Source organism: Oncorhynchus tshawytscha, linkage group LG32 (assembly GCF_018296145.1).
Source record: "Oncorhynchus tshawytscha isolate Ot180627B linkage group LG32, Otsh_v2.0, whole genome shotgun sequence".
Taxonomy (NCBI): domain Eukaryota; kingdom Metazoa; phylum Chordata; class Actinopteri; order Salmoniformes; family Salmonidae; genus Oncorhynchus; species Oncorhynchus tshawytscha.
This window is the reverse complement of record NC_056460.1, coordinates 5,691,366-5,711,974: the sequence shown is the minus strand read 5'-3', so window position 1 is coordinate 5,711,974 and position 20,609 is coordinate 5,691,366. Positions and strand designations below refer to the sequence as shown.

Here is a 20,609-nt window from a genome sequence, read left to right as displayed (position 1 = left end):
GAGCTGTGTGGACTCCTGTCCTTTTTTTCACAAAGATCATGATGAAAGTGGGATGATTCAGTTCTCCGTAAGTGGGGATCTGATGTTTTTGGCTTAAAAATAGTTTCTGTGGAAAGCAAACCAAGGAGAGCAAATTTGACTTTTTTTTAGATTTCAAATAGATTACAACAGCAGAAAAAATATAAAATTCCCGGGCTGTGTGGCTTAGCACAGCTTTCAGAAAACCTGCCATTTTAGTGTATTTGAGACAAACACTTACATCTTGATATTAGATTCAGTAATCTAAAATGTAATCAGCTGTTTTTAAGAATGTAAATGTAATCCGATTAAAACCATTTATTTAAATGAATTTTGTCCAATTAATAGCTTTATTTTTTTATCTGATTATGTAATCCCTGTTATGTGTTAGTACCAAACCCTGCTCTTCTCTCACAGTACAATGTCACTGACAGTGGTCGACTGCCAAGCTCCTTTTTAAACAATTGACCCCTTTCCTGACAGCGTGCCTCATGGAAAACTTTATACATTCTTGAGGAGATTGAATGGCCAAGGGCCAACTCTGATCACTCATAATTTTCACATGACATGAAAAACATCAGCATAGTGGTACATGTGGTAGGCAAAGACTGGAGGACAATGTTGTTAATGATTTTGTCTAGGTCTATTCGTTCTGCAATTGTAAGTGGAAGTTAACCTTTACTAAAAAATAATTACAACTAAAAATTACATAATCACTCATTAAGTTATTTTTTTAAATATCAGATTTCAACAGTGACTAAAACATGCGAGACTCCCATTGTTTTAAAGGGGAGGAGTTGGGAGTAGTAAGTGTGCCTCTCCCATTCACACACGTCTCACACCAGCAAACACAGATGGTGGCTACTCGGTCTTGACAAAGCGTGGAGACCGTGGAAACTTTGCTGGACCCAAGGACCTGAAGAAAGAGAAGGAGAAAAAAGGAGAAAAGGAGAGGGGGATAATAATGGAGTGTAAGGAGAATGTGATCCACTACCTCAGCTGGGGGTTCATCATCAGTGGGGTGGCGTATCTCTTTCAGCAGACCAGGACCCAGACCCCGTACGGACGCTACGTGACCTCGGATGGGACCCCAGGGAGGACCTGCCCTGCCAAGCTGGCCTGGTTCCTCCAGGAACTACCTTCTTTCCTCGTGCCCATGCTCCTTCTGCTATCCACTGACACACAGCCCAGCCTGGGCAAAGACCTGCTTCTCTGGACCTTCTGTCTGCACTACTTCCAAAGGTACGTGTCCACATTAGCCTGGTCCCCAATCTGTTAGTATTGTCTGTCTAGACAGAATTAGATCTGTGATGGTGGGACGAGACTATGTCCACATACCAACTTTCAATGGAGTCTCAGATCTTTAACTCATAAATCAACTGAAAAACATGGCCAACTTTTTTCGTGCAACAGCAGTTATTTCACTTAAAAAGTGTTGAGCATACATCTTTGCCTCCTACACAGTTGATCTGCATGTATGCAATACCAATGCAGGCCATTCAATGAAAAGAGTCCCCTATTCCCTATTTTGAGTGAATACTGGAGGGACATTGGTAAAAGAGTGAGGCTTAGACTCCGATTTCTCTCTTTAAAATGTATGATGTAAAGACAGAAAAAAACATCAATCTCTTACCATCCTTTGCACTGTACTTCAAGGAAATGTTTTTGCACAATTTTCAGTGGAACAATTTTCTCATCATCACTCAGCATGGACACTAATTCATTAAGAAGCCATCCATCATGATGTCCTAATAATGGGATGAATCACATTAAACAGAACATTACTAATTTGGTTGGTAAACTGATGCATTCAATGTACACCACTTTTCTGAATTGTGATATTTTGAAAATGAAACCTCGACGATTTGCACGATCATCCAGATATGAAACCGCTCTAATGTGTGGTGCACATTTTAGAATGGTGTTTTCCCACAAATTGCATTTTGGAACATTCGCGCGTAGGCCTACTGCCGTGTGCACAATGCTGCGCTTAAAATGTGAAGAAATAATAGTTTCTGTTCTACCAGCCTTACTAATTGATATGGCGTATGCCTCCGCTACACTACACTTTGATACGCATAGTGATAAAAAGTGAGTATATGCAATGCCCACAAAAAGTGGGTACACGTAAGGGGTAAACGCCGACGTTCTGTGCATTATATTGGAAATAATGGATTGCGGGACTAGGCGTAGCCGAGTAGCTTTCTGTAACTTTGTAGCAAGTATTGTCTACATGTCTATGCGCACATTGCGTATTTTGTTTCTAGCAAGAGAAGGAATTGTCTCCTGCTGTGATAAGTACCTATCGGCAGTCTGTAGGGTAACGGGGTAACTAGCCCGACCTAAGAACAGTGTCTAAATGCTGACACAAGAAAAGCAATGTTTGGGAAAAAATTGGAATGTGGATGATGGTCATGGATAGGCGAATAACTATGAAGGTAAATAGATGGCTACAGTTGACTTTTTAAATTTTATTTCATGAAATGTTTTTCGGCATAGTGTTTCACACAAGTGTGTTAAAATCCATTCAATCAGTTTTATTTAGAAATGATTTAGTAATAGTTAAAAGCTAAGTCTAGTAGTTTTAATTATTTTAATAAAATATAGGTGGAAATGGTGTTTCACGTCACTTTTAATATCTGCCCTATGAGGAGATGTGATGTAAAGACCCTCTTTTTAACTCACCTGCACATTAATTTTCTTTGTTGTTCCTTTTCCTTACAATCCGTTATGTACAATTGCACTAAATATTATTAGAATAATGGACACATTTAAATCCCCGCATTCTTTAAAATGACATTCAGGAGCAAAAGATTTTCAATAGTTGTTTTTAATTCATAAAAAAAAAAATCATTCGAATATAATATTGGAATGGAATATAACTAAAAACATGAAATAACATTGGAATATAACATTTTATAACAATAACTCTTATTCTGTCGGTTATATAGTCTAAGAGTTTAACCATGTGGTATGGTTAAAAATTCAGCACGAGAAATGCATGGTCTCTACTTAAACCTTGTACCCAAAGAGGGCAACATCATGACACTGCCTACCTCGGCCTCGCCTGTAGGAGCCTCTGGGACCAATCCAATAGAACTGCTGCAGCTTTTGGTTTAAGTAAAAACAAACAAACAAACAACAAGAACACATGGCTATTGGTACAATAAAGACATAATCACTATATGCAAATATATATTCCCTAAAATGAGTGCCGACTTTTTTTTACACCAACATTTGGAGCAAGGGTAGGCTTCAGGGTGGAGGTTGTGGTTGAGAAAGATGTGGTGGAGTTAGAGGTTTTGGCGTTAGAGCTGGTGGCGTTGGAGGTAGAGGTGGCAGTGGTGGCGGTGGAGCACTGTGGTTGAATGGATTCTTTGCAACGAAAATATATGAGAAAGACAATACATCGATGTTAGTACAATAAACACTTTCTACCAAGTAAATGCTGCTTCTGCTACTTTTTGTTAATTTAGATTACTTTTTCTTTCCGACAATGGGCTCAGGCTCCTCTATAACCCATCGAGGATGAGGATGTGGGGTTGCTCAGGGGTGCAACCAACACTGTGGGCAAAGTGGTGAAGATGGAACTGTCGACCCAGCCTGAGTAACTCACCCTTCCAACCAGCAGTTGTTGGTTCATCCTCTTCCGGGGGAAGATGAAGAGGGGCGGTATGTACTGCCTTGCTGCACTGATAGCACAAATTACTATGACTGTGAAGCCCCTCTGCACTAGTCATCCGTGCAACCTGTTTGGCTCCCTTCATGGCAACCACAGGCAACGGTTTCTGGATGTTTTTTATTCCCGTCTCATCCATGTTCCAAATGTTCATTGGCCCCCGACCTCCCTGACGCTGTTTAAAACGTCCGTGTAGACCTTAGATAACTGGTCAACCTTAAGCTTATTAAAGCCCACGGCCCTCGCAAGACTGGTTGCTTGCGATACTTGAACTGACAGTTTAGAGTTGCGCTTCATGAAGCCACTGAACCAAGCCACCCCTGCATACCCCTTTCCTTTGTTGAACCTGTGGTTGATTCCCATCCTTTCTGCCAGATTGAAGGCGAGTCTTCTCATGTCCCATGATGTTATGCCAAATAGGGATCTTTCCATTTGTTGAATGTGGTTGACAAGGTCACTTTCATACAGTTGAAATCGGAAGTTTACATACACCTTAGCCAAATACATTTAAACTCAGTTTTTCACAATTCCTGACATTTAATCCTTGTAAAAATCCCCTGTTTCAGGTCAGTTAGGATAACCACTTTATTTTAAGAATGTGAAATGTCAGAATAATAGTAGAGAGAATGATTTATTTCAGCTTTTATTTCTTTCATCACATTCCCAGTGGGTCAGAAGTTTACATACACTCAATTAGTATTTGGTAGCATTGCCTATAAATTGTTTAACTTGGGTCAAACGTTTCGGGTAGCCTTCCACTAGCTTCCCACAATAAGTTGGGTGAATTTCGGCCCATTCCTCCTGACAGAGCTGGTGTAACTGAGTCAGGTTTCTAGGCCTCCTTGCTCACAAACACTATTTCAGTTCTGCCCACAAATTTTCTATGGGATTGAGGTCAGGGTTTTGTGATGGCCACTCCAATACCTTGACTTTGTTGTCCTTAAGCCATTTTGCTACAACATTGGAAGTATGTTTGGGGGTCATTGTCCATTTGGAAGATCCATTTGCGACCCAGCTTTAACTTCCTGACTGATGTGTTGAGATTTTGCTTCAATATATATATACATAGTTTTCATTCCTCATGATGCCATCTATTTTGTGAAGTGCACCAGTCCCTCCTGCAGCAAAGCCCCCCCACAACATGATGCTGCCACCCCCGTGCTTCACGGTTGGGATGGTGTTCTTTGGCTTGCAAGCCTCCCACGTTTTCCTCCAAACATAACAATGGTCATTATGGCCAAACAGTTCTATTTTTGTTTCATCAGAATAGAGGACATTTCTCCATGTGCAGTTGCAAACCATAGTCTGGCTTTTTTATGGTGGTTTTGGAGCAGTGGCTTCTTCCTTGCTGATCAGCCTTTCAGGTTATGTCAATATAGGACTCGTTTTACTGTGGATATAGATACTTTTGTACCTTTTTCCCCCAGAATCTTCACAACGTCCTTTGCTGTTGTTCTGGGATTGATTTGCACTTTTCGCACCAAAGTATCTTCATCTCTAGGAAACAGAATGCGTCTACTTCCTGAGTGGTATGACGGCTGCGTAGTCCCATGGTGTTTATACTTGCTTACTATTGTTTGTACAGATGAATGTGGTACCTTCAGGCGTTTGGAAATTGCTCCCAATGCTGAACCAGACTTGTGGAGGTCTACAATTTTTTTCTGAGGTCTTGGCTGATTTCTTTGGATTTTTCCATGATGTCAAGCAAAGAGGCACTGAGTTTGAAGGTAGGCCTTGAAATACATCCACAGGTACACCTCCAATTGACTGAAATGATGTCAATTAGCTTATCAGAAGCTTCTAAAGCCATGACATCATTTTCTGGAATTTTCCAAGCTGTTTAAAGGCACAGTCAACTTAGTGTATGTAAACTTCTGACCCACTGGATACAGTGTTATAAGTGAAATAATCTGTCTGTAAACAATTGTTGGAAAAATTACTTGTGTCATGCACAAAGTAGATGTCCTAACCGACTTGCCAAAACTCTAGTTTGTTTACAAGAAATTTGTGGAGTGGTTGAAAAACGACTTCAACTGTATGTGGAAGAGAAGACTGGCGCCCCACCCATTTGGCTGAAGCCTGGGTTTTTCACCTCCTTTCCTCTGTGGTGCTGTAGGGTTCTTGGTGGAATGTTGAACACCCTGGCAGCCCCCGTTAAGGTCTTCCCATTTTCTATTGCCTTCAGGGCATGCTGTATCACCTCAGAGCCATAGATTCAACAGTCTGTTTTCTTCTTGTATGTTCTCATCTGAAAATAAAAACATGAATCATATTAGGAACTGACCTCTATTCTAACAAATGGCTCCTAACCCTAACCCTTACCCAAAACCCTCCCTAACATATGGCCCCTAACCCTAACTACCACACACAGCACTGTGTACCATAAGACAAGACAGTTTCTTTCAAACCACCTGACTCAAAGTATTATTATTAACATGCAGGGGGAGAGGTGTTCATTTAAAAGCTCTCTCTTAAAAACATAGCTAGATATCAAGCCATATGACATAAAATGCTGTGTAAAATAGCTAAAAGGCTATAAAGTAAGATGAACTGTAAAGCTATTCGTGAAAACATTTCCAATTGCAATCAAGTTCTATATTTTTTAATGTATACTACCTCAGACGATCTTGTAGTAAGGTTGCTAGCTAGCAGCTTATGATCACCGGCATTCATAACCATAAAGGAGTAGATAGACCCTAGTGGTGGTGGGGTCGGGGGGGGCAACACACTCATCCACCATATTACTAATCTACATTTTTCTCTAAATAGGTGGATTATTTTTCTTAAGGGTTTCCTACTTGTATATAAAAAAAATACATCTATAGATCTAACTTTATTAAAACAGCTACAACTTTAACAAAAAAAAATCAACTTACCCCAAAATTGTTTTGTTAACAAATCTCCAAAAGTTATGAGGAGAGGACATTTTTGTTTGAGCAAAAGCAGTGGCCGCCATTGAAGGTTTTGGGGAAATAATTTGGTGACATCTTGTGGTTTTAATGTGAATTACAGGGGGGGACTAGTTACCCCCAACTACCCTATAGAGATAGAAATATCTGTTGCTAATATGACTAGACAATGATAGTTGCTTTGAAAACAGAACAGGAGAGAGCATGAAGAATTATTTATAAAATAATTGCCGCCACGTTTCTATGTTGGGATTTTGGCTATAGGCTACTTTGAAGCATGGTAAGGACGCCTCATAATATGAAGTAAAACGTTCAGCTTTCAAACAATTAAGGCACAGGAAAAATATAGCGATGCCAATGACAGGCCTAACCGTCTTCTGGTAGATGAAAAGGCTTCCCCAAAAACATTCTCAATTAAATGTTAACTAGCTACAAAGTAGACTACGCCGACCTAGTAGAATGGTATTATGATTATTTGCATCAATCCAGTGGACATTTGTTTTGCAAACTTCATCTCATGTGCACTACAGACACACAGCTAACCAAACAACAGTGATTGCTAGGTGGCTGCACAGTTTAATTATAGGGTAACTACTCAAGAATCTACATTTCTGTTATTTTTCCCAGACCTCAAAAGTGGTCTCCTCATGTTGTTTAAGCATTTTTGCGGACTTAGAACATCCCATCCATCTATCCCTTAGTCACACGCTATATCTCAGACAGCACTGGCCCAATTTGACAAAACTTGGCTGAATGATGCATCACGCCATAGAGATCCGGAATTTACAGGAGCTATAGTAATTCTGACATTTCTGAGTTACACAAGAGAGGAAGAGGCGAAGCGAGAGGGATGACTGGGTCCAAAATCTGTTTTCTTCAGCAGGTGCCGTTTTTTCTTTGGCACATGACATGGTGTACAGGAAGTGGATCAGCTAAGACTGCAGGGTTCGACATTCAGGGCTCCCCGCTAATCGGGCCACTTAATGAACCTTTCATATGGCCCGCTTGGGCCAGTATATTTTTAACTTCAAAACAAAATATATATTCACTACCAGTCAATAGTTTGAACACACCTTCTCATTCCAGGGTTTTTCTTTATTTTCTACATTGTAAAATAATAGTGAAGACATCAAAACCATGAAATAACACGTGTTATTGTGAAAGTGTTAAACAAATCAAAATATATTTTATATTTGAGATTCTTCAAAGTAGTCACCCTTTGCCTTGATGACAGCTTTTCTCTCAACCAGCTTTATGAGATAGTCACCTGAAATGCATTTCAATTAACAGGTGTGCAGACTGCCCAAAATGTGCCTAATTGATTTATTAATACATTTTGAAGTTAATAATTGTGCGCATGGTATTAGCTACTGTAAATTGGACAGTGCAGTTAGATTTCTGTAAGCTTTCTGCCCATATCAAATATGTCTATGTCCTGGGAATATTTTTTGTTACTTACAACCTCATGCTAATCACATTAGCCTACGTTAGCTCAACTGTCCCGTGGGGGGGGGGGACACTGATCCTATAGAGGTTTTAATACGTTTTAGCCAATCAGTTCTGGTATTGGTGGTAAAGATAAAGAAAGAAGTAAAGAAGATAGCCCTATTTGGTAAAATACCAAGTCCATATTACGGCAAGAACAGCTCAAATAAGCAAAGAGAAACAACAGTCCATCATTACTTTAAGACATGAAGGTCAGTCAATGTGGAAAATTTCAAGAACTTTCTTCAAGTGCAGTTGCATAAACCATCAAGCGCTATGATGAAACTGGCTCTCATGAGGACCGCCACAGGAAAGGAAGACCCAGAGTTACATCTGCTGCAGAGGATAAGTTCATTAGAGTTAACTGCACCTCAGATTGCCGCCCAAATAAATGCTTCACAGAGTTCAAGGAACAGACACATCTCAACATCAACTGTTCTGAGGAGACTGTGTGAAGCAGGCCTTCATGGTCGAATTGCTGCAAAGAAACCACTACTAAAACGACACCAATAAGAAGAAGAGACTTGCTTGAGCCAAGAAACACCAGCAATGGACATTAGACCGGTGGAAATCTGTCCTTTGGTCTAATGATTCCAAATTTGAGATTTTTGGTTCCAACCTCCGTGTCTTTGTGAGACACAGAGTAGGTGAATGGATGATCTCCGCATTTGTGGTTCCCACCATGAAACATGGAGGAGGAGGTGTGATGGTGTGGGGGTGCTTATTTAGAATTCAATTATTTAGAATTATTTAGAATTCAAGGCACACTTAATGGTGGTTTGGGATGAGTTGGATTGCAGAGTGAAGGAAAAGCAGCCAACAGGTGCTCAACATATGTGGGAACTCATTCAAGACTGTTGGAAAAGCATTCCAGGTGAAGCTGGTTGAGAGAATGCCAAGAGAGTGCAAAGCTGTCTTCAAGGCAAAGGGTGGCTACTTTGAAGAATCTAAAATATATTTTGATTGGTTTACACTTTTTTGGTTACTACATGATTCCATTTGTGTTATTTCATAGTTTTGATGTCTTTACTATTATTCTACAATGTCAAAAATAGTACAAATAAAGAAAAACCCTTGAATGAGTAGGTGTGTCAAAACATTTGACTGGTACTGTATATATTTGTATTTAATCCTTCAAAATCTTCCTGAAGTCTGATGCTTCACACTTGTTATCAACCAGCAATCAGTTTGAATGACAAGAATGTCAAAGCCTTCCCTCTCTGTCTCGAGTGACCCTGCCTCAGTAGGCCACATCCTGGATACTCGCACCAGACCTGTTTCAGCCGAGGTGGAAACCACATCAATTCAGAGTTGAACATTGGCAACCACATTGAAAAGTCCCCGACCTGCTTTTCAGTAGTTTTTCCTATAAGACACAGTGATGTCATTATTAGCAAAGAAAGGTTTACATATGCCTACACTATGGAACTCCTTGCTTGTTAGGGCATGCACAAATCACCTGTTGGTTCAATACAAAATGTATACTGTAATAATGCTATTCTGTAGTCTAGGCCTATATAAATGTTTAATACAAGTTTATTGCTAATGAACATAAAAAATCCCCATCAAAATCAGTCACAATCTACCGCATCCGCCTATGTCGCCCTTCCACATCTGCGGTGGAAAGTGGCAGAGCTACAGCGCTGTTTGTCAGACCAGGAGACATCCCGAAAATCGGTCTCCTCACGAAAACATCTGTAGCATCAGAACGGTTTTGCTCTACGACCCCCACAAGACTCGTCTGAATTCGGTAACGCTGATATGTCAACTTTTTTCTGTAGCGTCTGAACCATTTGGGATACAAACTAATATGACCCCATGATCAAGATGGCGCTGACAGAGCTGGTCACCTCGCTTCTAGTCCTTAGGAAACTATGTAGTATTTTGTTTTTTAATGTATTATTTCTTACATTGTTAGCCCAGAAAATCTTAAGTGTTCTTACCTACAGCCGGGAAGAATTATTGGATATCAGAGCAACGTCAACTTACCAACATCAGGACCAGGAATACAACTTCCCTGAAGCGGATACTTTGTTTGCACCACCACCCAGGACATTGGATCTAATCCCAGATGCCGACACAAAACAACGTCGCCCACCCACCGCTTCCGGGTATATTACTCACCAATTTTCATCTGTGATTGTCACAGCCGTGTATATCCCCCCTCAAGCCGATACCACGACAGCCCTCAAGGAACTTCACTGGACACTATGCAAACTGGAAACCATATATCCTGAGACTGCATTTATTGTAGCAGGGGATTTTAACAAAGCAAATTTGAGAACAAGGCTAGCTAAATTCTACCAGCATATTGACTGTAGCACTCGTGCGGGCAATACACTGGATCACTGCTACTCTAACTTCCGTGATGAATATAAGGCCCTCCCCCGCCCTCCCTTCGGCAAATCCGACCACGACTCCATTTTGAAACTGCCATCCTATAAGCAGAAACTCAAACAGGATGTGCCCGTGACAAGAACTATTAAATGCTGGTTTGACCAATCGGAATCCACGCTTCAAGATTGCTTTGATCACGCAGACTGGGAAATGTTCCAGACAGCCTCAGAGAATAACATTGATTTATACACTTATTCGGTGAGTGAGTTTATAAGGAAGAGCATTGGAGATGTTATAACCACACTGTGACTATTAAAACCTACCCTAACCAGAAACAGGTGATCGATGGCGGCATTCGTGCAAAACTGAAAGGGCCAACCACCGCATTTAACCATGGAAAAATGACTGGGAATATGGCTGAATATAAACAGTGTAGTTATTTCCTCTTCAAGGCAATCAAACATGCTAAATGTCAGTATAGGGACAAAGTGGAGTCGCAATTCAATGGCCCAGACACGAGATGTGTGTTGCAGGGTCTACAGGCAATCACAGACTACAAAAAGAAAACCAGCCACATCACGGACACCGACGTCTTGCTTCCAGACAAACTAAACACCTTCTTTGCCCGCTTTGAGGATACCGCTACCAAGGACTGCGGCCCTCTCCTTCCCCGTGGCCGTCGTGAGTAAGACATTTAAACATGTTAACCCTGGCAAGGCTGCCGGCCAAGACGGCATCCCTAGCTGCGTCCTCAGAACATGCACACACCAGCTGGCTGGTTTGTTTACGGACATATTGAAATCGCTCCCTATCCCAGTCTGCTGTCCTCACATGCTTCAAGATGGCCACCATTGTCCCTGTACCCAAGAAGGCAAAGATAACTGAACTAAATGACTATCGCCCCGTAGCACTCACTTCTGTCATCATGAAGTGCTTTGAGAGACTAGTCAAGGATCATATCACTTCCACCTTACCTGCCACCCTAGACCCACTTCAATTTGCATACTACCCCAATAGGTCCACAGACAATGCAATCGCCATCACACTGCCCTATCCCATCTGGACAAGGGGAATACCTATGTAAGAATGCTGTTCATTGACTACAGCTCAGCATTCAACTCCATAGTATCCTCCAAGCTCATTATTAAGCTTGAAGCCCTGGGTCTCAACCCCGCACTGTGCAATTGGGTCCTGGACTTTCTGACGGGCCACCCCCAGGTGCTGAAGTTAGGAAACAACATCTCCACTGTTTACCTATGACTGCATGGCCATGCAGGGCTCCAACTCAATCATCAAGTTTGCAGACAACACAACAGTAGTGGGCTTGATTATCAACAATGACGAGACAGCCTACAGGGACGAGGGGAGGGCACTCAGAGTGTGGTGTCAAGAAAACAACCTCTCACTCAATGTCAACAAAACAAAGGAGATGATCATGGACTTCAGGAACCAGCAGAGGGAGAATCCCCCTATCCACAGATGGGACAGCAGTGGAGAAGGTGGAAAGTTTTAAGTTCCTTGGCGTACACATCACAGACAAACTGAAATGGTCCACCCACACAGAGTGTGGTGAAGAAGGCACAACAGTGCCAGGAGGCTGGAGGCTGAAGAAATTTGGCTTGTCACCTAAAACCCTCACAAACTTTTACAAATGCACAATTGCAGGCTGTATCACCGCCTGGTACGGCAACTGCACCACCCACAACCGCAAGGCTCTCCAGAGGGTGGTACGGTTTGCACAACGCATCACCGGGGGCAAACTACCTGCCCTCCAGGACACCTACAGCACCCGATGTCACAGGAAGGCCAAAAAAATCATCAAGGACATCAACCACCCAAGCCACTGCTTGTTTACCCTGCTACCATCCAGAAGTCGAGGTCAGTACAGGTGTATCAAGGCCATCAGACTGTTAAACAGCCATCACTAACATAGAGAGGCTGCTGCCTATATACAGACTCGAAATCATTGGCCACTTTAATAACGCCACTTTAATGTTTACATATCTTACATCCTCATCTCATATGTATATACTGTATTTTATACCATCTATTGCATCTTGCCTATGCTGCTCGGTCATCACTCATCCATATATTTACAGTGGGGCAAAAAAGTATTTAGTCAGCCACCAATTGTGCACGTTCTCCCACTTAAAAAGATGAGAGAGGCCTGTAATTTTCATCATAGGTAAACTTCAACTATGACAGACAAAATGAGAAAAAGAAAATCCAGAAAAATCACACGGTTGGATTTTTTATTAATTTATTTGCAAATTATGGTGGAAAATAGGTATTTGGTCAATAACAAACGTTTATCTCAATACTTTGTTATATATCCTTGTTTTCTGTAAGTCTTCACAAGGTTTCTTTGGGGCTGTTGCTGGGCAACACGGACTTTCAACTCCCTCCAAAGATTTCCTATGGGTTTGAGATCTGGAGACTGGCTAGGCCACTCCAGGACCTCGAAATGCTTCTTACGAAGCCAGTCCTTCGTTGCCCGGGCAGTGTGTTTGGGATCATTGTCATGCTGAAAGACCCAGCCACGTTTCATCTTCAATGACCTTGCTGATGGAAGGAGGTTTTCACTCAAAATCTCACGATACATGGCCCCATTCATTCTTTCCTTTACACGGATCAGTCGTCCTGGTCCCTTTGCAGAAAAACAGCCCCAGAGCATGATGTTTCCACCCCCATGCTTCACAGTAGGTATGGTGTTCTTTGGATGCAACTAGCATTCTTTGTCCTCCAAACACGACGAGTTGAGTTTTTACCAAAAAGTTATATTTTGGTTTCATCTGACCATATGACATTCTCCCAATCTTCTTCTGGATCATCCAAATGCTCTCTAGCAAACTTCAGACGGGCCTGGACATGTACTGGCTTAAGCAGGGGGACACGTCTGGCACTGCAGGATTTGAGTCCCTGGCGGCGTAGTGTGTTACTGATGGTAGGCTTTGTTACTTTGGTCCCAGCTCTCTGCAGGTCATTCACTAGGTCCCCCCGTGTGGTTCTGGGATTTTTGCTCACCGTTCTTGTGATCATTTTGACACCACGGGGTGAGACCTTGCGTGGAGCCCCAGATCGAGGGAGATTATCAGTGGTCTTGTATGTCTTCCATTTCCTGATAATAGCTCCCACAGATGATTTCTCCAAACCAAGCTGCTTACCTATTGCAGATTCAGTCTTCCCAGCCTGGTGCAGGTCTACAATTTTGTTTCTGGTGTCCTTTGACAGCTCTTTGGTCTTGGCCATAGTGGAGTTTGGAGTGTGACTGTTTGAGGTTGTGGACAGGTGTCTTTTATACTGATAACAAGTTCAAACAGGTGCCATTAATACAGGTAACGAGTGGAGGACAGAGGAGCCTCTTAAAGAAGTTACAGATCTATGAGAGACAGAAATCTTGCTTGTTTGTAGGTGACCAAATACTTATTTTCCACCATAATTTGCAAATAAATTCATTAAAAATCCTACAATGTGATTTTCTGGATTTCTTTCTCTCATTTTTTCTGTCATAGTTGAAGTGTACCTTTGATGAAAATTACAGGCCTCTCTCATCTTTTTAAGTGGGAGAACTTGCACAATTGGTGGCTGACTAAATACTTTTTTGCCCCACTGTATATGTGCATATTCTTATTCCATCCCTTTAGATTTGAGTGTATTAGGTAGTTGTTGTGGAATTGATAGATTACTGTCGGAACTAGAAGCTCAAGCATTTCTCTACACTCTCATTAACATTTCCTAACCATGTATATGTGACCAATAAAATGATTTGAATGTGTTCTCCATTTTGGCTTTACGACCCTCACAAGTGTTATGAGACTCGTCTGAAGGTAACTCATACAGATTAATGGAAGTATGGAGGTATTTTATGAACGTGTTGGTGAATGGGTTTCTATGGGATATAGTAGTAAAGTGGTAGTAAAATTCAAAAGCAAATGATCCATGGTATAACCATCTTAAAAGAATGATGGGTGGCCAGTCCTCTTCTGGCTGTGCCGGGTTGAGATTATAACAGTACATGGACAAGATGTTCAAACGTTCATAGATGACCAGCAGGGTCAAATAATAATAATCACAGTGGTTGTAGAGGGTGCAACAGGTCAGCACCCCAAGAGTAAAGGTCAGTTGGCTTTTCATAGCCGAGCATTCAGAGTTAGAGACAGCAGGTGCGGTAGAGAGTCGAAAACAGCAGGTCCGGGACAAGGTAGCACATGCGGTGAACAGGTCAGGGTTCCATAGCCGCAGGCAGAACAGTTGAAACTGGAGCAGCAGCACGGCCAGGTGGACTGGGGACAGCAAGGAGATCATCAGGCCAGGTAGTCCTGAGGCATGGTCCCAGGGCTCATGTCCTCCGGAGAGAGAAGAGGGAGAGAAAAATAGAGGGAGCATACTTAATTTCACACAGGACACCAGATTTTCTACATTTATTTAACCTTTAATTAACCAGGTAAGCTAGTTGCGACAAGTTCTCATTTACAACTGCGACCTGGCCAAGATACAGCAAAGCAGTGCGACAAAAACAACAATACAGAGTTACACATAAACAAAAGGTACAGTCAATAACACAAAATAAATAAAAAATTGAAAAATCTATGTACAGTGTGTGCAAATGTAGAAGAGTGGGGAGGTAGGCAATAAATAGGCCCTAAAGGGGAAAATAATTACAATTTAGCATTAATACTGGAGAGATAGATGTGTAGATGATGATGTGCAAGTAGAGATACTGAGGTGCAAAAGAGCAAAAGGGTAAGTAATTATATGGGGATGAGGTAGTCGGGTGTGCTATTTACAGATTGGCTGTGTACAGGTACAGTGATCGGTAAGCTGCTCTGACAGTTTATGCTTAAAGTTAGAGAGGGAAATAAAAGACTCCAGCGTCAGAGATTTTTGACATTCGTTCCAATCATTGGCAGCAGAGAACTGGAAGGAAAGGCGGCCAAAGGAAGTGTTGGCTTTGGGGATGACCAGTGCAATATATGTGCTGGAGCTACGGGTGGGTGTTTCTATGGTGACCAATGCTTAATGTTAGACTGTAAACTCTCCTTCCAGACTCACCAGACACCTAGGTATTTGAAGTTGTCCACATATTCTAGGTCAGAACCATCCAGAGTAGTGATGCTAAATCGGTTGAAGAGCATACACTTAGTTTTACTAGCATTTAAAAGCAGTTGGGGGCTACGGGAAGGAGTGTTGTATGGCGTTTGTTAGCACAGTGTCCAAAGAAGGGCCAGATGTATACAGGATAAGACAGGAGAAATATTCCAGATATAAAAGACTGACCCTATCCCCCCGACACAAACTATTGCAGCATAAATACTGGAGGCTGAGACAGGAGGGGTCGGGAGACACTGTGGCCCCATCCGACGATAGCCCTGGATAGGGCCAACCAGGCAGGATGTAACCCCACCCACTTTGCCAAAGCACAGCCCCCACACCACTAGAGGGATATCTTCAACCCACCAACTTACTACCCTGAGACAAGGCTGAGTATATATAGCCCATGAAGATCTCCGCCACGGCACAAACCCGAGGGGGGCGCAAAATATCCAGCAACGGCCAATATTCAGCAACTTTGCACAACCATTGAAGAGGAGTGGGACAACATTCCACAGGCCACAATCAACAGCCTGATCAATTCCATGCGCTGCATGAGAAACATGGTGGTCGCACAAGATACTGACTGGTTTTCTGATCCACGCCCCTACCTTTTTTTTTAAAGGTCTGTGACAAACAGATTCTAATCTAAAATAGAAATGGAATGAATGACGTGATCTCCTATTCTACTTGTTACAGGGGAATGTTTGTTCTACACAATCTATTTCTATCTACGTTAAGAAACACGGCCCTGCATGGCTTCCAGGTACTCACATTGTTTGTACACAGCAGCTCTTTATTGACCCATCTTTGACTTGATTTCTTTAAATCAATATTTGTCTATTTTCTTGCAAGGACATTCATCTACTCCTTGCGGACCAAAGGCCGCCCTTCCCCTCTCTACATTGTCTTCTCTGCGGTAGTCTTCTGCTCTGTCAACGGTTTTCTCCAAGGCCACTACATGCTCCACTGTGCCACCTACGATGATGCGTGGCAGACCGACATTCGTCTGTCCACCGGTAAGATCTGAGATACCAGCGGAAATGATTTCAGTCTTTTCCCAGCCCTTATTTTGAATATTACAGTGCCTGGATGATGTTCACAGACATTTGGTATCCTATGTTGAAGCCTTAAATAAATGCTATAGATTTATTTCCAAAGTAATGTAATTTCACCCTTTAAAAAGGGTAACATTTGATAACTGCTAGAGCTACTGTAGATGAAGTCTGAGATCAAAAACATTTGAAAAAATTGGTTAGGAAACACAACAGGAAAACCAGTCGTGCAGTATGGGAGACTAATCTGGCCAGAGAACTTTGAGGTTTTTAGCCTGGAACTGTGACAAAACAAGTTGGCATTCGCTTCCTCCTTGCAAATGTTCTGTGTCTATTGGTCAGCTTCACAACATGCATTTTTGGTCTCAGCAGGATATGGGACGATACGTTTGACAGTACTCTTCCACAAGAATATAAATAATGATTTGTTGAGTTTGGGATTGCATTGTACAAGCTTCTGCCAGCATGAAACAGCTCATACATTTGTTTTTTTATAGAACTAGAATGTGGTTTGCATTAAGCGCCTGTACTGTTTTCTTTTCAGGTTTGCTGATATTTTTCCTGGGAATGGCCATCAACATTCACAGTGACCACATTCTTCTAAATTTGAGAAAACCCGGAGAAGTTGTTTACAAGATTCCCAAAGGTACCAGATGAACTCTGGTTAACAGATGTCAGGCAGTGTTTCAGGCAACTGTTCCAGTCTTGTGAAACAATAGCAAAAACGTCAATCTTTAGCCAAATAACTAACCATGTTCGGTACTGTTTAGTTAGTCACTGTCTGCACAGCCATGTGATGATAAACAGAACAAGAGCATATTCAGAACATTCTGGTGTCAATGTGATCTTTTGCTTTTATTTCTACTTACTTTTGCTTTGTAAGGGTTATGCCTGTGCTGATCGAAATATATTTAAAGGCCCAGTGCAGTTTTCCTGTGTTTTATATCATACTGTACAACAGCTGATGAAACTAACACTAAAAGGTGTGAGAAAAAAACAATTTCCTGATAATTGCTGGTTGAAAATACAATCTACACAGACCTTCTATTCAGCAGGTTTCATGGGCAGGAGTTTTGGCTTTTCATGGTGACATCACCATGTGGTAAATTGGTTAATAGACAAATAACAGAGTTCCAAACCTCTCTGCCAATAACAGCTAGTTTTTAGTTTCCTCCTCCCCACTCAGACAGTCCTGGCTAAATTATTGCTTGAGAAAGATTTGTTGTAACTAAAAAGCTATTTTTGCCTATTTTAATAGAAATCTATTACAGTAAGGTACTTAATTGTTACCCACTAAAAATGTTATGTTGATATAAACACTTCTGCATTGGGCCTTTAAGTGCTAATGTAATGACCAGGGTCATAGAAGATTGTGAGCAAAGTACACACGGCATTCAGTTTCGCCAAGAAACACAGGAAGCAAACATTTCAGTTTTCTGGGCCATTACCTCACAGAAAGGTTAAAAAGTAACATCTTGCAACTATTATCAGAACCTTGCGGCACAGCAGATGTTTTCACCCACCTTTGGGTGAATTAACTATCCAATCCCTTGACATGGGGTGCTGTGTCCAAAAAAGGTAGTAGATATGAAGTAAGGTCTGAAAGCTCGGGGATTGAATTGTTTTGAACTACTCTCAATGTATGAGTGTACAGACCCTACTTCATTACTACTGAATTAACTGTCTGACCCTTTTTACTCCAGGGGGAATGTTTGAGTATGTCTCCGGAGCAAACTTCTTTGGAGAGATTATGGAGTGGTGCGGGTATGCCCTAGCAACGTGGTCCCTGCCGACATTCTCCTTTGCCCTTTTCACTATGTGCTCGATCGGACCGCGGGCCTACCACCACCACAGGTACTGACAGGTCCAACCTCAAGAGCCTTCCGTAATCTCTTCATGCACATACTCACACTGATACACTCATGTTCACTGGTATTGATACAACTTTAGGTCTTTCAGCAAAGCAGTAACCATGGACTGTCTTGTGTTGACATTTTACAATGGAAAAGCATGGTAGGATTTCTTCAATATGACATTCTCATCTCTTTCAGGTACTACCAAGAGAAGTTTGAAGACTACCCCCAGTCGAGGAAAGCTGTGATACCTTTCATATTATAAGAACAGAAAACCAGAGAAGCCTTAAAAAAAAAAATGGACTGACCTAGCTAAAATCATTAGTCATAGCCATGATATTGGCATTTATGGAACTCTGAAATGAAATGCTTTCATTAACTAGACATATTCCTCTCATCTCATTGTATTCAGAGCTAGATCATATTTCACACCTGCAGCAACAGATCTGTAATACCATACTCCCAAATGCTTGGAGGAATGAATTATGTGGCAGCATTCGGCATGGTCAAAGCTCAATGAAGGATAAATAATTCAGGGTGAAGAGAAAGGGGGTGGTGGGTAGGTCTTGAAGGAATAAAGGAAAAACATTTTTTTCATTCGAAAGGGACGACTGACTGCCTTTTCTTCATTGTGCATGTTACGAATCCCTTTTGGCCCGACAGTCTAGGGGGGATGGTAATGAGACCCGTAACATAACTCATGCAAATTATAATTGTGACAAAGTAAAAGTGTGAACCACGACAACTGAAATATACCGTCAAACTCAGGGTTTATTAATAAAACACACGGTAATGGGGGGGAGCAGGAAAAGGGGCTGAGCTGGACACAAGGAAAGAAACAATAAATATACAAAAACACCCCTAAGCTAGACTAGCCTACTTTAACAACAGCTAACCGAAAATACAGTGGGTGGTCCGCCCAGTTCTAACTAGTGTATTTAACAAAGTTCACCTACGGGTAGTGTATGCCCATGGGCGACTTGTCTTGGTTTCCCCTTTTCCCACCAGCAATCAAACACCATAACCAAAAACAATACTCACAGGTGATGACAAAGTGATTTGGAGGTGCTCAAACAAAAGAGAGGTTAAGACACAAAGCGAGAGTGAAACACAGAGACCTACAGACATGGCATTTACAGAGAGATTGAGCTCTAGAGCAAACAAATGATGGGGTTTTTAAAACCATGGGGAAGGAACTGTGATAGGAAATAGGAGCAGGTGTGTCTTCTGATTGATTGTTGACTGATTGGGGAGTGATGATTTTCACCTGTGAGGGGAGAAGGAGAGAAAAGAAACACACACACAGGATACACACACAGGATAACTGTATCCGTAACAGTGCAAAAAGTGATTTCTTAGATGCACTACTTCACTTTTGGAAAGGCTCATTAAAACCTCCACTTATTTACCTTGTGGTCTGGAAAAAACCTTGGTCTGTTTTTATTATGCAGTTGATCAAAAATGTGATTAATAACTGCTGCATATGTTAATTGCACTTTTTAATTTCATGCTTGCTTGGTTGATTACATAAGTCCAAAGGCAAAGTCATCCTGTGGGACAAAGGCTCAGCTTACTGGAAATCATGTGAATGCAATATCTGGCTAAGCAGTGACATTCAATCAATCAATTAAGTTCCGTAGCGATGGCAAACATTGCCACCCTCGGGAACGAGAGTCGAGCTAGTGCATCACTGAGGTTCTTGACAGACAAGCTTAACAGTATGTGTTATGACATGACAGTAGTTGTAATCCTCAAATTCCACCACTAGGGGGTAGTATAAGCGTTTTCATGAGGGTATCATGTTTTAGAGAGCGCAACATAGTCCTCTAAAAGCAGACAGGCCACATCAATATTTCAATTTAAGGTGGTTTTCTAATGTCCTTCATTGGCACTGATCTGGAGAAAGAGCAGTGCTGATGATGGAAAAGATTAAATTCTTTCCACATCACTGAGCCAGCCGAGCTGTATTGCGCTGGCCTGGCTACGCAGTCACCATAGTTGCTGGAACCATGCTGGAAAGGAGCATGTAAAAATTAAAGCATAGTACAGTTTGGGTCAGCACAGTAGTGTGAAACGGGCCTTAGAGATGTTAGGGATGGAACATGTTAGGAATGGAGGTCCCAATATTGCACTCAATTGTAATGGTACTTAAGCCCACTCTTTGGTCTAATTGAATACAATC

At 41.7% G+C, this 20,609-nt stretch overlaps 1 protein-coding gene across 1 annotated transcript; it reads left to right on the top strand.

The window, feature by feature from the left end:
- Positions 1–832: 832 nt before the first annotated feature.
- On the top strand, positions 833–19,035 carry LOC112230405 (3-oxo-5-alpha-steroid 4-dehydrogenase 2). Its single transcript, XM_024396695.2, has 5 exons — positions 833–1,260; positions 16,375–16,538; positions 17,119–17,220; positions 18,278–18,428; positions 18,626–19,035. Exons 1-5 carry the CDS (start codon positions 983–985, stop codon positions 18,690–18,692), a joined length of 762 nt encoding a protein of 253 aa, XP_024252463.1. The 5' UTR covers positions 833–982; the 3' UTR covers positions 18,693–19,035.
- Positions 19,036–20,609: the final 1,574 nt, after the last annotated feature.